This window comes from Hypanus sabinus, chromosome 1 (genome assembly GCF_030144855.1).
Source record: "Hypanus sabinus isolate sHypSab1 chromosome 1, sHypSab1.hap1, whole genome shotgun sequence".
Taxonomy (NCBI): domain Eukaryota; kingdom Metazoa; phylum Chordata; class Chondrichthyes; order Myliobatiformes; family Dasyatidae; genus Hypanus; species Hypanus sabinus.
Window position 1 is genome coordinate 131574579 of NC_082706.1, and position 19785 is coordinate 131594363.

General features: G+C 41.5%; 1 protein-coding gene across 3 annotated transcripts in view; it reads left to right on the forward strand.

The window, feature by feature from the left end:
- LOC132397604 (guanine nucleotide-binding protein G(s) subunit alpha-like) overlaps positions 1–19785 on the forward strand; it is a 362218-nt gene that overhangs the window by 328583 nt on the left and 13850 nt on the right. For all 3 annotated transcript variants that reach the window (XM_059976393.1, XM_059976396.1, XM_059976402.1), the window contains exons 6-8: positions 4411–4465; positions 13716–13789; positions 17570–17628. In XM_059976393.1, the coding sequence (XP_059832376.1) occupies positions 4411–4465; positions 13716–13789; positions 17570–17628 (188 nt within the window). The remainder of the gene's footprint in view (positions 1–4410; positions 4466–13715; positions 13790–17569; positions 17629–19785) is intronic.

Consider the following 19785-nt stretch of genomic DNA (forward strand, 5'->3'; position numbering starts at 1 on the left):
AGCAGCAGCAGTTCAATGCAATCTAGCAGAGAAGAGAAAAAAATAAATAATAAGTCAATCAATTACAGTATACGTATATTGAATAGATTTTTAAAAATTTGCAAAATACAGAAATGCTGTATATTAAAAAAATGAGGTAGTGCCCAAGGGTTCAATGTCCATTTAGAAATTGGATGGCAGAGGGGAAGAAGCTGTTCCTGAATCACTGAGTGTGTGCCTTCAGGCTTCTGTATCTCTTACCTGATGGTAACAGTGAGAAAAGGACATACCCTGGGTGCTGGAGGTCCTTAATAATGGACACTGCCTTTCTGAGGCACCGCTCCTTAAAGATGTCCGCGTACTTTGTGGGCTAGTACACAAGATGGAGCTGACTAAACTTACAACCCTCTGCAGCTTCTTTCAGTCCTGTGCAGTAGCCCCCATCCCCATACCAGACAGTGATGCAGCCTGTCAGAATGCTCTCCACAGTACAACTATAGAAGTTTTTGAGTGTATTTGTTGACATACCAAATCTCTTCAAATTCCTAATGAAGTACAGTATAGCGGCTGTCTTGCCTTCTTTATAACTAAATTGATATGTTGGCACCAGGTTAGATCCTCAGAGATCTTGACACCCAGGAATTTGACGCTATTCACTATCTCCATTTCTGATTCCTCTATGAGGATTGGTATGTGTTCCTTCGTCTTACCCTTCCTGAAGTCCATAATCAGCTCTTTCATCTTACTGACATTGAGTGCAAGGTTGTTGCTGCGACACCACTCCACTAGTTGGCATATCTCACTCCTGTACACCCTCTCATCACCACCTGAGATTCTACCAACAATGGTTGTATCGTCAGCAAATTTATAGATGATATTTGAGCTATGCCTAGCCACACAGTCATGTGTATTTAGAGAGTAGAGCAGTGGGCTAAGCACACACCCCTGAGGTGCGCCAGTGTTGATCATCAGCAAGGAGGATACGTTATCACCAATCCACACAGACTGTGGTCTTCTCGTTAGGAAGTCGAGGAACTTTAAAGAGCTGATCCATGCTCGCAGCTCATTCACCAGGAGAGGTTCCTTTCTCTTCAACCTGTCCATTTTCTGCTTGATTTACACTGTTAAAGCAATTGATCCATGGATGCTTCGTTGGTGCCAATAATAACAGGGATAATAATTGACTACTGTGTGAGGAATAGGCAGCTTCTCTCATAGCATGGTTCCGATGAGGAGCTCTTTGCTGACCTCTGCTGGTGGAGCAGAAAATAGTTCTCAGCAAATTTGTATTTTAAATATTAACGTAGAGACTGCTTTGCAAGGGGGTACTTAAGGGTACAATTATATCCCAATTCTTAGAGCCTTTCTAAGGGTGAATTTTTTTACCTCTGCTTGGTGATCCTTTTAGCCTGTGGGTCTACAGACAAGAAGTGAAATTGATGTAAAATCTATTTTTAGTCAGCATGGACACCGTGAGACAAATGGCTTCCTTCTACACTGTTTCTGTGATTCGATATTTCTCTTTATGCTGCAAAGTGCTTTCTGGCATTACCCCTGAATTTCCTCTCTGTAGTCCCTGTCCTCAGTCACAGAGTCATTCAGCGTAGGAACAGGACCTTCGAACAACCAGGTCCATGACCATCATCAAACATTCATTTACATCGATCCTGCACTAATCCATTCTGTTCCCCCCGCGTTCATGTCATCTGTGTTCCCCACCCCCACCCAAATTCTCCTGTCAACATATCAGGGCCAATGAACCTACCAGTCTGCCTGTCTTGGAGATGTGGGAGGAAAGTGGAGCCCCCAGAGGTCACAGGGGACTCCACACAGAGAGCACTGATGGTCAGCACTGAACACAGATCACTAGAGCTGAGAGGCAATGATTCTACCATCCACTGTGCCACCCATCCCACTCAAGAGTGGAGTCGATCTGATCAGTTCTTGCCATTGCTCTGCCCCACTCTTGGTCGCACCACCGACCACAGCTCTGAACCCAGGCTTTAATTTGAGAACCTGTCAAAGGAAAACTGCGTCCAACACTTTCACGTTGCTACCCTTACCCCTCTATCTGCCAGCATCAAATTAATACGGCTTTTACATATATATATACATACTGTATATGAAGTGTTTCTCCCTTCACAGTCCGTCATTGAAATGGCGCAGTGTCAGTGGGTCAGCTGTGCTCTGTACTCTGTGAAACGTGAGCTCGCATTACTGGCAGCTGAGGTGGCTCGCTGTCGATATCAGTAAAAATAAATCCCAACGTTGGGTTGTGAATGAGTGTGGGGCAAGTGTAAATTTTAGGACAGACAAGTGGCTATCTCAATAAACAAGAGCAAGCATCACTGCCAGCTACTATGTCCATGAACTGTTGCCGTGTTTTGTCAGTGTATCAGTCACATAGTAGAATCAGATTTATTATCACTAATGTACGACATGAAATTTGTTTATTTATTGTCTCTTCATTTATCTTCCGATTTATGGTAATTTTATGTCTTTCCTCTGCACTGTTGCTACAAAATAAATTTCATATCAGTCAGTGATAACAAACTGTTGTTTTGTGGAAGCAGTACAGTGCAAAGACATAAAAATACTATAAATAAATAGTTCAGAAATTAAAGAAATAATGAGGTAGTCTTCATGGGTTCCAGCATCTGCAGATTTTCTGTTGTTTGTGAGTCTTCATGGGTTCACGGACTGTTCAGAAATATAATGGCAGAGAAGAAGAAACTATTTCTGAGTCGGCGATTGTGGGTTTTCAGGCTCCTCTACCTCAGCGACGAGAAAACAGTATGTCCCAAATAGTGGGGGTCTTTAATGATGGATACCACCTGTCTGAGGCATCACCTTAGAAGGTGTCCTCAATAGTCGGGAGAGATGTGCCCGTGATGGAGCTGGCTAAGTCTACAACCCCCTGTAGCCTCTTGCAATCCTAGAACAGGAGCCTTCATACCAGCCTGCGTTACAACCAGTCTGGATGCTGCCACAGTACATCTGCGGAATCTATAGAACATATCTCTGTATTTAAAATCAATGTAACGAAGTATGTGCAAAAAGTACTCAGCAGGTCAAGCAGCATCTGTGGGAGAGAAAGGAGTGTTCGACATTATGGGTTGAAACCCTGCATCAGGACTGACAGAGGAGAGGTAAGGTGGCCAGTAAAAAAAGAAGAAGGAGTGGTGAGACCCAACTCTCACCATTTTTCTTCTCTTTGTACTGGCCGTCTCACCTCTGCACTCTGAGTCCTAATGACCCACTGACAGATCCCATCCTCCCACAGATGCTGCCCAGTTCACTGAGCTCCTCCAGCACACTGTTTGTTGCTCTGTATTTCTGCATCTGCTGTCTCTCGTGTCTTCTTTAAAATCAGCCTGTTTGCTCAGTATTGGCACTACATGGAACTCTTCGGGGAGAGAGAAGGTTAATGCCTTTGTATATTATATGTAAACTGAAGCAGCCTATGAGAGACTGACTGGGGCTTTGGAGTGAGTGGGTAATACTGGAAATCTGAACCAAATGTGAGGGGTGAAAGCAAGGCCTTTTGGTGGTCAGACGAGACTGAAACACCTTCATCAGAAATCACACTATCTTGAATGGCAGCATATAAATATCAGGAATTCCACAGTAACGTTGTCTGGACTCAGAGGCCTGAATTCTAGGGAGAGGTAGGGCAGATCAGCACTTTATTCCTTGAACACTGGAGACTGAGGAGTGACCTCATAGAGATGGATAAAATCATGAAGGACAGAAATAAAAGCCTTTTTTTCCTCATGGAAAGGGAACCATAACCACTAAGGTGAAGGTTTAAAGTAAGAGGAGAAAGTTTTAAGGGATCTGAGGTGCAATTTCTTCACTCAGAGTGTGGTACGTACGTAAAACTAACTGCCGTAGAAAGTAGTTGAAGCTGATGCCATAGTGTCATTTAAAAGATAATTGTGTAAGTACATGGGTAGGAAAAGTTTAGAGTTAAGGGCTAAACGCAGACAAATGGCACTAGCTTTAGTGGGAACCTTGGTCAGTGTGGACGAGTTATGAGTAAGGGTCTGTTTCCGTGTTGTATTCTGTAATTCTTTAAGCCAGCTTCAGAGGCTCCTTCCTCATTGGTCAAGTGATGAGATTATCCCATCCAGCCTACAAGATAAATTTAGTAATGACTCGGTCGATGTGGGTGGGAGGAGAATCATTCTGACCAGCGCACACCAAATGGCCAAGAGGCCAGTGTGTTGGCCATGCATACTGTCCACTGTAGTTTGTAGTAAAGCATCGATGGCCTCCAGTTTCATGGTGCAGACGTATTTGTTAAAGTAACCTCTTTCTCTTCCTCTTGCTTCAAAATAATTATTTTGTTTGGTACGATAACCTCGTTTTCCTTTCCAGTTGTAGGTGAAAAACTGAGTTTAACTGTGATGTTTTGATTTTCTTTTCCAGCTTCTTAGACCGAATTGACCAAGTACAGCAGAATGACTATTCCCCATCAGATCAGGTGAGTAAGACCATTGCAGGCTGTGGCCTAAGAGATGGAATGTTACTTATAGCCCATAATCTCTCTATAGGATTTTGTGGACTGTAGTTGGGTAAATAAAATATTATTAATCTGAGAACATCAGAATAAACAACCCTTTTCATCTACTTCACTGTCCTTCACAGGGCTGTTGTTAGTTACACCCCAGCTGTACATGAACCAACCCTGAATTATATTATTAATGCTTCTGTATAACACTCATAAATTGGAAATTGTTAATGTGTTTCCTTTATCGTATATTTGGTTGGTTGTTTCAAGTAGTGTGTTGATGAGACTTAAGGACCTGCGAAATAGGGAAAGGTTGAGAAGCTTGGGCTTTGTTCCCTAAAGTGGGGGGAACTCGTAAAGAGTTCCATATACAAGATTATCAGGACTTTAGATAGGATGAACACATGGAGGGTTTTCTTACTGAGACTAGAACTAGAGATCACAGATTTCAGGTGAAAGGAATTTGAGGGGGCTTTTCTTCACTCGGAGGGTAGTGTGAGTGTGGAATGAGCCTCCAACAGAAATGGTAGATAAAAGTTCAATTATAGTATTTAAGAGAATTTTGGACAGGTATATAGATGAGGGGGGTATGGAGGACTATGGTCTGGGTGCAGATAGATGGGACTAGACAGAAAACCAGACTGACATGGACAAGATGGGTTAAAGGGCCTTTTTCACTGCTGTGTATGTTTTCAGGTAAGATACGGTAATTACAAATGCTGGAATATTTCAGGTCAATCATCTTTCCTCAGACTTGGGTAGTAATTTGTGTGCTATGTTTTTAACACGGTTAGTATGATGTGTGCAGGGAGAGTATTTATATGTCGAGAAATACTATCTGGTACACCCACTATGTGTACTTACAGGTGGCTATGCCAGAACACAGCCATTTCATCCAGAGTAGGAGATTTTCTATCAGCACTTACATTGATGAGAACTGAACAACTCATACTGCATAGGTAATGGATACCTTCAGGAAAGATCTGGGCTGCACTGTCCACCACTGACCAATCACCCATAACTTAACAAATACTTCCTGTGAAGGTTTCCCATTGTTTCCTGTGAAGTTAACAGTAGATCACTGTAGATTATTGAAGATAATGTATTCCTTATCTCTGCCCTAAAACCGAAGAACTTGCTTTAACTTTGCCTTCAGTATCTCAAACTGACCTTCACCAAGATTCTACTCAGCTTCCTTGATGCTGTAATAAGGAGGGACCAAAAGGCTAACCAGTTTATAGACTTCTGCCAGACAAACAGCCACACATTTATGTTAATTATAGATGAATTCTATTTTATTCTCATACACTCTCAACAATTCTTCCAGATTCCTCCATTCACATACACACTGAGGATTATGTACAGTGAGGTGGCCAGTAAAAATACTGACCTGCACTTCTTTGAGATGTCGGAGGAAACTGAGGCAAATTCCATGCAACGGCTTCCAGGGTCAGGATTGAACCAGGATCTCTAGTCCTGAGGCAGCAGCTGTGGTAGTGTTTGGTGTGGATTCTTAACAAGGCCTCACCTGGCATACTGATCAGCACAGTAAAGGCCATTGTGATAGTGGGGCAGAGGTAGGTAGGATCTGAAGGTGGTTCAGCAGCAGTAGTAAAGGATAATGACTGACAGGTAGGATCTATAGGCTCGGCACTGGGTTCCTCTCTTTGATGTGTCTTTGGTATGTGTGAGTCTTAATATAAGGAACGGAGATAAGAAAATTATTGTGAATTTATGGTGTGAAAACAAGAGACTGCAGTAAGATATCACTGATCAGTTAGATAGTGATTGGGGAACAGAGTTAGTGATGGGAGCTAACAAAGATGTCTTTCCTATTATTAACTGGGTTATTATTATTAATATAGAACATTATAGCACAGTGTCAGCCCTTCATCCCACAATGTTGTGTTGACCTTTTAGCCTATACTAAAATCAATCTGACTCTCCCTTCTTACTTAGACCTCTATTCTTCTATCATTCATGTGCCTACCTAAGTGTTTCTTAAATGGCTGTAATGTAGCTGCCTCTACCACCACTCCTGACACGGCGTTTCATTCATCCACCGTTGCCTGAGTAAAAGTTCTACCTCAGGCATCCCCCTATATTGTCCTCCAATCACCTTAAAATTATGCCAGCTAATATTAGCCATTTCCACCCTGGGAAAACATCTCTGGCTAGCCACTGTATCTATTCCTCTTATTGTCTTGTACACCTCTGAAAAAGTCACCTCTTATCCTACTTCGCTCCAAAGAGAAAAGCCCTAACATGTTCAACCTTTCCTCATACGGCATGCTCCCTACTCCAAACAGAATCCTGGTAAATTTCTTCTGCATCCTCTCTAAAGCTTCCAAGTCCTTCCTATTATGAAGTGACCAGAAAAGAAATATTCCCAGTGTGGTCTCTGTTGGGTTTTGTAGATTTGCATCTTTACTTCACGGCTCTTGAACTCAATTCCCCCAAATAATGAAGGCCAACACACCTTGCGTCTTAACAACCCTATCCAATTGCATGGCAACTTTGAGAAATCTATGGATGTGGATACTGATCCCTCTGTTCTTCTGTACTGCCAAGACCCTGACACTAACCCTGTATTCTGCCCTCAAATTTGACCATCCAAAATGAATCATTTCACACTTCTCAGCTGAGCTCTGCATCCTGTTAATGTTCCATTGCAACCTAAAGCAGCCCTCCATACTATCCACAACTCACTACACATGATTCTATGTATCATCTGCAAACCTACAAATCCACCCTTTTACTTCCCCATCTAAATCATTTATAAAAATCACAAAGAGCAACAGATCCCTGTGGAACACCACTGGTCACTGACCTCCAGACAGAATACACTCCACCTATAAGCACACTCAACTGTCTATGAGCAAACCAATTTTGTATCCTCTCAGCCAAATGTCCCTCAATCCCATGCCTCCTACCTTTCTGAATGAGCCTAGCATGGAAAACCTTGATATAATCTATGTGCACCACATCCACTGCTCTCCCTTCATAAATGTGCTTTTTCACATCCTCAAAAAAATCAATCAGGCTCGTGAGGCATGACCTGCCCCTCATAAAGCCATATTGACCATCTCTAATCAGACTATCCTTCTCCAAATAGAGTCGTAGAAAAGCACAGCACAGAAACAGACTCTTCAGCCCATCTAGTCCATGCCGAACCATTTAAACCGCCTACTCCCATCGACCTGCACTGGAACAATGGCCTTTTATATCCCTATCAACCATGTACCTATCCAAGCTTCTCTTCAAATTGAAATCAAGCTTGCTTGCACCACCTGTACTGGCAGCTCATTCCACACCCTCATGACCCTCGGAGTGAAGAAGTTTCCCCTCATGTTCCCCCTGAAAACATTTCATCTTCCGCGTCAACCTATGACTTCTGGTTGTACTCATAATTACTTGTAGATCCTGTCTCTAAAATCTTCTCCAATAATTTGCCCACCACTGAAGTAAGACTCATCTGTAATTCCCAGGGTTATTCATACTCTCTTTCTTGACAAAGGAATAACATTTGGCTCCCTCCAAACATCTGGTACTATTCCTGTAGCTGGGGGGCAGCAAAGATCATTGCCAAATATATTCATAATTAACATATTGTTAATAATATAATTAATATAAGATAATAAGATATAGGAGCAGAATTAAGCCTTTGGCCTGTCAGATCTGCTTCACCATTTCATCATTGCTAATCCATTTTCCTCTCAACCCCAGTCTTCTGCCATCTCCCTGTAACCCTTCATGCCCTGACTAATCAAGAATCTAACAACTTCAGCCTTAATATACCCAATCACTCGGCCCCCACAACCGCCTGTGGCAAAGAATTCCACAGATTGACCACTCTCTGGCTGAAGAAATTCCTCTGCATCTCCATTTAAATGGACGTCCCTCTATTCTGAGGCTGTGTGTCCTCTGATCTTAGACTCCACCACCACAGGAAACATCCTCTCCATATCCACTCTATCAAGGCCTTTCAACGCTTGGTAGGTTCCAATGAGGTCTCCCCTCATTCTTCTGAATTCCGATGAGTACAGACTCAGAAACATCAAACACTCCTCATGTAATAATCCCGGAATCATTTTTGTGAATCCTCTCCAATGTCAGCACATCCTTTCTTAGATAAGGGCCCCAAAATTGTTCACAATACTCAGTGCTTTATAAAGCCTCAACATTACATCCTTGCTTTTATATTCTCATCCTCTTGAAATGAATACTAACATCACATTTGCCTTCCTCACCACAGACTCAAACTGCAAATGAACCGTTAGGGAATCCTGCATGAGGACTCCCAAGTCACTTTTCACCTTATTATTAATACTAATAAGATAAATAACATAAATGAAAATTAATCTTGGCTCATCCAGTTGGATCCACCCCTTATTGACAATTATTGTTTTATTATTGTCACTTGTACCAAGTTACAGTAAAAAGCATTTTTGTGCCATCCAGACAGATTATGCCATACATAATTACAGTGGTGCGTGAAAGTTTATGAATCCTGTAGAATTTTTTCTATTTCTGCATTTATGTGAGCTAAAATGTGATCAAATTTTTACATGTCCAAAAACTAGATACTGTAAAGATAACCCAATTAAATAAATTACACAAAAAACATTCTATTTGTTCATTTATTTATTGAGAAACTGATCCAATATTACATGTATTTTATTGGAAAAAGTTTGTGAACCTCTGGGGTAATGCCTTCTACAAAAGCTATTTGGATTCAGGTGTTCCAATCAGTGAGATGAGATTGGAGGTGCAGGCTGTAGAGATGCTCTATTCTAGAAAAAAAAGACACACAGTCAGGTTACTGACAGAACCTGCTGTTCTCAAGAAAGATCTGTTTATGTGCACCATCCCTCAATCAAAACAACTTTCAGAGGACCTTAGAAGAGGAATTGTAGAGAAGCACAAAGCTGGAAAAGGCTACAAAAGCATTTCTAAAGACCTGAGTGTTCATCACTTCACAGTAAAAGAAATTGACTACAAATGGAGGAAACTTAGTATTGTTGCTATTCTCCTTACGAGTGGGCATCCGACAAAGATCACACTAAGAGTACAACATGCAATACCGAAGGAGGTGAAAAAGAACCCAAGGATAACAGCAAAAGACCTGCAGAAACCTCTAGAACTTGCTAAAGTCTTTGTTAATGTGTCCACTATAAGAAAAACACCGAATAAGAATGGTGTTCAGGGAAGGACATCAGGGAGGAAGCCACTGCTCTCCAAAAAAAACATTCCTGCATGTCTCAAGTTTGCAAAAGACCACCTGCATGTTCTCTACGCTTCTGGAACAGTGTTCTGTGGACAGATGAGACAAAAGTTAAATGTTTTGGCAGAAGTCCATCACCTGAAGCTTAGTAGAAGTTAGATAATGCAACAAAACAGTGATCTGAAAGACAAGAGTAAATCAACAAATTAATTGTTTAAAAAGAAGAACATTTGTGCTCTGGAATGACCAAGTCCAAATCCTGACCTTAATGCTGTCGACCAACGTCCTAGAGTTAAAGCAGTTTTGTAAGGACAAATGGCCAAAAATTCCTCCAAGCCAATGTGCAGGACAGATCAACGGTTACCAGAAACGTTTGGTTGAAGTTATTGCTGTACAAGAGGCTCACACCAGTTTACTGAAAGCAAAGGTTCACATACTTTTTCCAACTAATACATGTCATATTACAAACCCCATTTCCAGAAAAGTTGGGATATTTTCCAAAATGCAATAAAAACAAAAATCTGTAATATGTTAATTCATGTGAACCTTTATTTAACTGACAAAAGTACAAAGAAAAGATTTTCTATAGTTTTATTGACCAACTTAATTGTATTTTGTAAATATACACAAATTCAGAATTTGATGGCTGCAACACACTGAACAAAAGTTGGGACAGAGGCATGTTTACCATTGTGTTACATCACCTTTCCTTTTAATAACACTGTTTAATCGTTTTGGAACTGAGGATACTAATTGTAGTAGATATGCAACTGGAAATTTTGTCCATTCTTGCTTGATATAAGACTTCAGCTGCTCAACAGCCCGTGGTCTCCGTTGTCTGATTCTCCTCTTCATGATGTGCCATACATTTTCAATAGGAGATAGATCTGGACTGGCAGCAGGCCAGCCAAGCACACGCACTCTGTGTCTACAAAGCCACGCTGTTGTAGCCCGTGCAGAACGTGGTCTGGCATTGTCCTGCTGAAATAAGCATGGACGTCCCGGGAAGAGACGTCGCCTTGATCGCAACATATGTCTCTCTAAAATCCTAATATACACCTCAGAGTCAATGGTACCTTCACATACTTGCAACTCACCCATGCCGTGGGCACTGATGCACCCCCATACCATCACAGATGCTGGCTTTTGCACCTTTCGCTGATAACAATCAGGATGGTCGTTTTCATCTTTGGCACGGAGAACTCGACGCCCATTTTTTTCCAAAAACTAGCTGAAATGTGGACTCATCTGACCACAGCACACGGTTCCACAGTCTTTCGGTCCATCTGAGATGAGCTCGGGCTCAGAGAACTCGCTGGCGTTTCTGCATAGAGTTTATGTATGGCTTCCTCCTTGCATAATACAGTTCCAAGTTGCATTTCTGGATGCAGCGATGGACTGTGTTAAGTAACAATGGTTTTCCAAAGTACTCCCGAGCCCAGGTGGCTATAATTGTCACAGTAGCATGACGGTTTCTTAGGCAGTGCCGCATGAGGGCTCGAAGATCACGTGCATTCAACAGTGGTTTCCGACCTTGCCCTTTACGCACTGAGATGTCTCTGAATTCTTTGAATCTTTTCACAAGATTATGTACTGTAGATGTTGAAAGACCTAAATTCTCTGCAATCTTGCGTTGGGAAATGTTCCTTTTGAACTGACTAACAATTCTCTCACGAATTTTGGCACAAAGGGGTGAGCCACGACCCATCCTTGCGTGCAAAGACTGAGCCTTTGATGGACGCTACTTTTATACCCAGTCATGATACCTCACCTGCTACCAATTAGCCTGCTTAATGTGGAGTCTTCCAAACCGGTGTTACTTGAATATTCTGGGCACTTTTCCAATCTTATTTTAACTCTGTCCCAACTTTTGTTGAGTGTGTTGCAGCCATCAAATTCTAAATCTGTGTATATTTACAAAATACAATTAAGTTGGTCAGTAAAACTATTGAAAATCTTTTTGTACTTTTGTCAGTTAAATAAAGGTTCACGTTAATTAACAGATCACAGATTTTTGTTTTTATTGCATTTTGGGAAATATCCCAACTTTTCTGGAAATAGAGTTTGTAGGTCATTTTCTCAGTAAATAAATGAACAAGTATAATGCTTTTTGTGTTCATTATTTAACTGGGATCTTTATCTAGTTTCAGGATTTCGGTGGAGATCTGATCACATTTTAGGTCACAGTTATACAGAAATAGAGAAAATTCTAAATGGTTCACAAACATTCTAGCACCTCTATATATGTAGGTAGTAAAAGAACACAGAATTCCAAGTATAGTGTTATTGTTACAGAGAAAGTGTAGACAAATAAAGTGCAAGGGCCATGATGAATTAGATTGGGAAATTCAAAGTTCATCCTTTTCCTCGTGAATGGTCCTATCCTGAAAATCAGCACTATGACCATCAATGCAGTGTCTTTTCCATCTTTTTATTATCATTATTAATAACAGCAAAATAAAATTGGTACATAGATAATGGGATTACAAACGTACATATTTCAACTAACTATATAAGATTACAAAAACAATGATTACAGTATAAATGAGTATTCCCACATCGTAAAAGATACAATATACAAGTAGACAAGGCACATCAATGCAGTGTAAGAGTAGCTGACATCTGCTTCAGCCATCGTGCATCTCCTCTGCAAGAGCTGGGACTGACTTATGAGATTCAAGGTTCAGAGTTGTTTAATGTCATTTCCTATTCACAAATGTAAGGAGAGCAAAATAATTGTTACTCTGGATCCAGTGCATCACAAAGGATAAAGAAGACTAATGATAAAAAAAAGTATATAAAATTGTAGATTGATTGTATGTCCATAAAATGAAGCTAGGCTGTACACTGATGGAAAGTAACAAAGTAGTGCTGGAGTTAGTGGGTGGTGATGTTAGTCAGCCTTACTGCATGGGGAACAGAACTGTTCTTGAGTCATGAATGTTATATAGCCTTCATCCTTTTAGGAGTGGGACAAATAGTCCATGAGCAGGTTGTGTGGGATCCTTCATGATGTTATGGCCCATTTCTGGCACCTTTCTATACATATGTCCTTGACGGCAGCTAGGCTGGTTCCGGTGGTGCATTGGGCAGTTTTGACTACCCATTGTAGAGCTTCCTGTCCGCCACTGTGCACTTTCCATACCAAGCAGTAATGCAGCATGTTAGAATTCTCCTTTCTGTGCATGGATACCACTCACAGTATTTGTTCCAGTTTGAAACAACAGATGAATCAATGGCTTGGGTTTCTCACATTTTGTGATCCAGGGTTATAAAACTGAACCCCCAAATATTTTAGATCAACGTTTTGAACACACCAAGACTGATTTCAAGGGAAAGTAATATTTGTCATGTCAAAAGAGCTCCTGGTCCTCCATGGATCAATACTAACAAAAGGTGTCAAATGTTAACTTTCTATTGATGCTGTCTGATGCTGAGTATTTATAGGCTGTCCCCAGGTAACAAATGGGTTCTGTTTTTACACACATCCAGAAGTTGATTTTGTCCTTAAGTCAGAAACTGCACAAAATTCACTTGTTATGGTAACCACGTCTTCAGTGTTGTGATGAGTAGCATCAAAGTTGCATAGAAATGATACAGATCAATTACTGAGTTCTGAAAGAGAGAGGAAGTAGTTCTGCTATTTTCCATACTTACGACTTTTGAATTTAATAATAATTTGGGTGTTTGCTCATATGTATGGGTATTCGAGTCATTCACAACCCAGTTATGGCCTGTATGGTACTTTGTTTCCAACATATACAGCAACATTTGGGCTGTTATAATTTCTTGACATTTTGAAAATAAAATTACTTAAAGTCTCTTCACAAAATCTGTTCAGATAAAACTTCGTGCTTAAAAATAAATAAATAAATAAATAAATAAATTTTAAAAATAAGTTTGTCTTACCCTTATCAACTAAGCATCTGTTGTACAGGTCTAGTGGCAGAGTCTCGAATGAGTTAGAATTATTTGAGAATGTCCTTTTTCCTCCAACAGGATTTGCTCCGATGCAGAGTTTTGACATCAGGGATTTTTGAAACAAAATTTCAAGTTGACAAAGTAAATTTTCAGTGAGTATGTTTCCAAGATCACACCTATAATTCCAACCCTTGTAAAATCATTCTGAATTTCCTAATAGTTCTTCCTTCATCAAGAATGTAATGCATGCAATGTGGGAGATTAAGCTTGTCAATGGGGGGCTCATGAGAACAAGAATAGGTCACTTACCCCCATGAACCTGATAGGCCATTCAGTGAAGCCAATTACTTGCCTTTTGCTATATCTGTTAGCAGGATTCTGTTATTCTGAGGTAAAAATGTGTCTCCTAACTTTATTCCTCAAAGTGTTATGTCTAATCATCCCCCCAGCTGTAGCCTCCACATTGACGAGAAATTCATCTTTTGAGAACGTCAGGAGCTTGACAATTATAGGGTTATAACTGTTCCTGAACCTGGTGGAGTGGGGCTTAGGGATTCTGTACCTTTTGCCCAATGGTAGTAGTGAGAAGAGAGCATGGCCAGGATGGTGAGGCCTTTCATGATGGATGCTGCTTTCTTGTAACAATGCTCCATGTAAGTGTATTCAGTGATGGGGAGGGCATTACCTGTGATGGACTGGGCTATATCCACCATTTCCTGCAGTTTTTTGTTGCAGGCTGTGATTGCAGTTACAATCTTCTCCACTGTGTATCTATAGAAATTTGTCAAAGTTTTTAGTGGCATGCCAAATCTACACAAGTTTCTAAGAAAGTCATGCTTTCTTTGTGATGGCATTTACGTGCTGACCCCAAAACAGATACTCTGATATGTTACTGTGAAGGTATTCAAAGCTACTGACTCTCTGCACCTCTGATCTCCTAATGAGGAATGGGCCACGGACCTCCAGCTTCTTCCTCCTGTCGTCAATAATCAACTCTTTTATTTTGCTGGTGCTGAGTAAGAGATTGTTGTTGTGGCACCATTCAACCAGATCTTCAATCTCCCTCATACATATCAATTCATCACCACCTTTGATGCAGCCAACAACAGTGGTATCATCAGTAAACTTAAGGCATTGGAGCTTTATTTAGCCACACTGTCATACGTATAAAGTGAGTAGAGCATGGGGCTAAGCACACAGCCCGGTGATGCACCTGTGCTGATAGTGATTGTGAAGAAGGTGTTGTTGGTAATCTGTATTAACTGCAGTCTGCCAGTAAGGAAATTGAGGATCCAATTGCACAGGGAGGTATCGAGGCCCACGTTTTTAAGAAATAGTGATGAGCTTTGAAGAGAAGGTAGTATGAATTATAGTTAATGAAGGGCATCCTGACATATGCATCTTCGTTGTCCAGGTGTTCCGAAGCTCAGTGAAGAGCCAATGAAATGGCAATTTTTGTTGACCTGTTGCAACAGTAGGCAAATTGGAGTGAATCCAGGTCCCTGCTTAGGCATGAGTTGATAGGCTTCATGATCAGCCTCTCCAAACACTTCTTCATAGTGAGCGTAAGTGCAATTGGACAACAGCCTCTTTCTTCTTGGGCACTAGTATAAATGAAGCCTGCTTTAAGCAGACGGATACCTGAAACTGCTGAAGCAAGAAATTGAAAATGTCTGTAAACACTCAAGCCAATTGATTAGCACAGGAATATATTATAGAAAGCTCATCTGTAAAGTTGAACCAGAATTAGATGTATTATTACTGACTTGTATGATGTGCAATTTGTTGTGGTTTTTTTTATTGAGATAGAGCATTGATTAGGCCCTTCCAGCCCTTTGAGCCATGCTGTATAGTAACCCATTGATCTAGTCCTAGCCTAATCATGGGACAATTTACAATAACCAACTGACCTACCAGCCAGTACGTCTTTGGACCATGGGAGGAAACCGGAGGAAACCCATGCCTTCACGGGGAGAACGTACAAACTCCTTACAGGCTGCAACAGGATTTGAACCCGGATTGCCTGCTCTGTAAAGCGTTGTGCTAACCATGCCGTCTTGTGGCAGCAGTGCAGAACAAAGGCATATAATTACTATAAGTTACAAAAATAAATAGTGAGAAAAGGATGTGTAGGCACGGTAACAGGTAGCTCCAATTTTCTCCTACGTTACCAAAGTTGTGTGGGTCATTCAGTTAATTGGCTACACAAAATTTGCCTCTCATGTGGAGGTGTGTGTTAGAATCTGTGGGAAGTGTGGGGAGAATAAAAACAGGGATAAATGTAGAGTTAGAATAATTGAGTGCTTATTGGTCAGAATGGAAGTGATGGGCTGAAGGATCTGCCTCTACAGAGTGTCACTCTGTATATCTACATTTAATGAGGGAATCATGTCTGTCGACTCCTTTAGAATTCGTTCACATTGACACAAGGCCCGTGAGCTCCACCCATACTGGTACAAAAAGATTGGACTAAAGAGCCTCCTCCAAAAGATACCAGTCTCTCTCGTCAGTATGCATCCATCTGTCAGCTGAGAGTACCTGTTGATTGCCAGAGTTTCCTCAAGGAAGAACTGCCATTGCTGTGTAAACTCTCTTCTGAAATATAGTCACGCCTGATGCACTTGCCTGTATGTTGTGCAGTACAAGGGTGGGAGAAGGTGAATAATGGTATTCCCCAAGGGTCAGCGCTGGGAAACACTGCTTTATTGATGTATGCACTCCCCATTGTGTGAACAGCCACTGTGATGTGAATGTTTCGCCCACTTGTATCACACATTTAAAACCTGTGAACACGCTGATCATAACTCCACGGTGAAATCCCAGCTCTGACAGACTATGACACCGGAGACTGCGGATGTGGGAATCCGGATTGCAGGCTGTTGGAGGAACTCAGCTGTGGAGGGAACAGACAGTACAAAATTAAATTATCATCCCAGTCCAGATGAAGGGCCTTGATCCAAAATGTTAGCTGTCCACTTCCTGTTGGAAACTGCCTGACCCACCAGTTCCTCCAGCAATTTGTTTTTTTTCTGCTTGCGATAGATTGCATTTAGTTCAAACTGAGCCGAGAGCAGAATAAATAGAGAAAGGGTAAAAGTCAGTAACTCTGGGCACTGAGGTCAGGTCAGTGCCACCGGATGCAGAGAGACCAGTTGAATGACCTCACTTTGAGTGGTTAGATCAAAGTGGTTGTGCACTGAGGGATGCCGGGACTATCAGGAATTTACCATGCTGATCACTGACAGTACAAACTTGTGAACAAATCAACTGCATTCAGGGTACAGAGATATAACTTGTTTGTATATCCTAAATACCATGGAAAATGATGTACAAATGTGCTCTATTTTACTAAATCCAATGGGAATTCAGGAGCTGTGGTTTTCTGGAAAGCTTCATTGTGTGTAATGAAGGCAGCTTTATGAATTTGTTCATGTTCTTTATCCTCCTCTCAGGATCCTGTCCTGCTGTTGGTTTTCAATCTTGAGCAAACACAATCAGTGATCTCCAAGTAAATAACTGGCTAGGATCTGAGCTTTGTTAATGACAGATTTGGAGTAAAATTTGGCAGGAGGGAGAGGGATGCAGAGAACCAGTGGGAAGACTGTGAAAGTGCTTGTCTTGGGATGCAACAAACTCCAAGTCAGATCAAAGTGGAAATAGAAAACTGATTCAGTCGTCCATCATGAGAGGCTTGGTCAGTCCATTCTCCACGATCTGATTTTGAGTTACATTTTTCAGCAAAGCAGCAGTATTGCGAAGTGAGCATCCTTCAGCTGATACAGAGAACATAAATTAATTCCATTATCAAGTTGTGTAAAATCCCCTCATCAGTGCTGGTGAACACTGTGTAGTTGTTGCACTAAGATATTCTACCTGAGACCGTGCGCCTTTCACCATAATGTACTTTTGACTGTTCCGTCCTTCTCTTACAGTATGTTTGACGTGGGAGGACAGAGAGACGAGAGAAGGAAGTGGATCCAGTGCTTCAATGGTCAGTAACTCTTGACTAGTCCTTCAAACATACACTTTATGGCACAGAGCATAAAAACAGGCCCTTTGGTCCAGCTGGTCTCTGCCAAGCAAGATGTGCAACCAAACTAGTTCCATTTCCCTCTAAGTCCTTCCAAACCATTTAAATACTGATAATCAATCACTTTCACTTTCTCTGGCAACACATTCCATATTCAGACCAGCATCTCAGTAAAACAGTGAACCCTCTGGGTTCCCATTAAATTTACTCCCTGTCACCTTAAACCTACGGCCTGGGAATGAGAATAGATGCCCTGGATAGGGTGCAGTCACCCTATCCAATGGCCTCACGCTCACCCCTCAATTTCATGCACTCCAATGAATGAAGGCTTAGCCTTCTCAACCTCTCTCATGACTCAGTCCCTCAAGTCTTGTTAACCTTAGTGGCATCTTTCTGTTAGAGTGTGACCAAAACTGAACCTAATTCTCTAAGTGCTATCTCACCAATGCCTTGTATGACTGCTACATATCATCCTAACTTCTGTACACCTTAACTGGCTCTACCTGATGAAGGCCAGCCTTTTCACTAGCAGACCCAATCTTGCTTCGAAATAGTGTAATTCACTTGAAGTGGCCACAAATCCAATTCCACATTGCCAATCCCTTCTTGCTACTTTCTCCCCTTGTCACCTCTGTATTGATCTTTGCAATTTAGGTACTTAGACCTGGTTTGCAATCAGGCAAATAGCAGCTTCAGTTTTTATCTCAGAAATATGGCATGTGCAATACTCGGCCCTACAAAGCTGCTGCACGGTGATTGTGGCTGATCTGAATTTAAACAGAGCTCCACATTCCTTTCTATCCTTGGTAACCTTTCAGTTCCTTGGTTACCAAGAATCTTTCTATCGCTGTGCTGCCTTAAAAATATTCAAAGACCACTTTTACCTTCCTTGAGCAGAGGAGTCCCAAGGCCCACCACCTCTGAGAAGAAAACATTGCCTCGTAAGTAGGCCAAATCCAATTTTCTGACACCTAGATCCTCAGACAAGAGGAAACATTATCTCTACATCCACGCTCAAGATCAAATATGTATTAAGTATGCCTCTCAATCTTCTGATCCCTCAGCCTAACCTATCCTCATAAAGCAGCCTGTCCATTCCAGGTGTTTGCTTGTAATTGAATGGAAATACTATTCTGACCATTGATTTTGGCCTCTTCATGAGCTGGTTTTGCAACCATCCAGTTTGGAAGGTCAGTCTACCCTATCACACATTCACTGTGGAAATGAATGGGAATTTACAGACTGATGTCCGTTGACATGAAAGCAGAAAATGTTGGATGTACACAGCAGGTCAGGCAGCTTCTATAGAGGGGAAAACACAGTTAGTGCTTTGGATCAGTGACCTTCCATCTATGACATGACAAGTTGACTCAGTTTTCCACCACACAAATGCTGATTGACCTATTGTGGACTTCCAGTACGTTCTGGTTCCATTTAAAGTTTCCACAATCCACAGTATTTTGCTTCTATTTTAGATGTCAATTGATGCAATTGTAATCCAGGTCACGGGGTATCAGTAAAGCTTTGCTAACACATGAGGAGCAGTTGTTAGAGTAAGGCTTGTGGGATAGCCAGTTCCTGAGGTGTGTAGCTCAGATGTACTTCAGCCAAAGGGTGGGTAGGCTGGGATAATATTCCACCAAGCCAGCCACTCTGTATCAGTCAGGAGCAGGAAGCTGACATCTGCTTAATTTCTGAAGTTAAAAGATGGGGAGAGTCTAGGGATTCATACCTGCTGCCACTGCGTCTGATGCTGGTGATCAGGAGTCAGTGCCCATCATGGAACCTGATTTACATGTTATACTTCCACAGCATCTGGAGCATACTAATGGTGCTATACCCTCTGAACGTCCCAGTGATCAGAATACTGGCCCCTAGATTGAGGGGGGGGGGTGGGGGGTGTGTTTGTGTGTGCGTGCACGCCTGAGAGAAACTGATAACTGGATCTGTTAAACTGATAATTACATCTGCTACAGGTTCAAGGAGAATAGTGTTTGACACGTCGTAGGAAAGCAGTCAGCCCAAAGAGCACCTTTCATTGTGTACTTACCTTCTTCTCATTGTCACCTGCCACCCCTTTCCTAAAACATTACTTACTTCTTGATTGCTGTTCCTTAC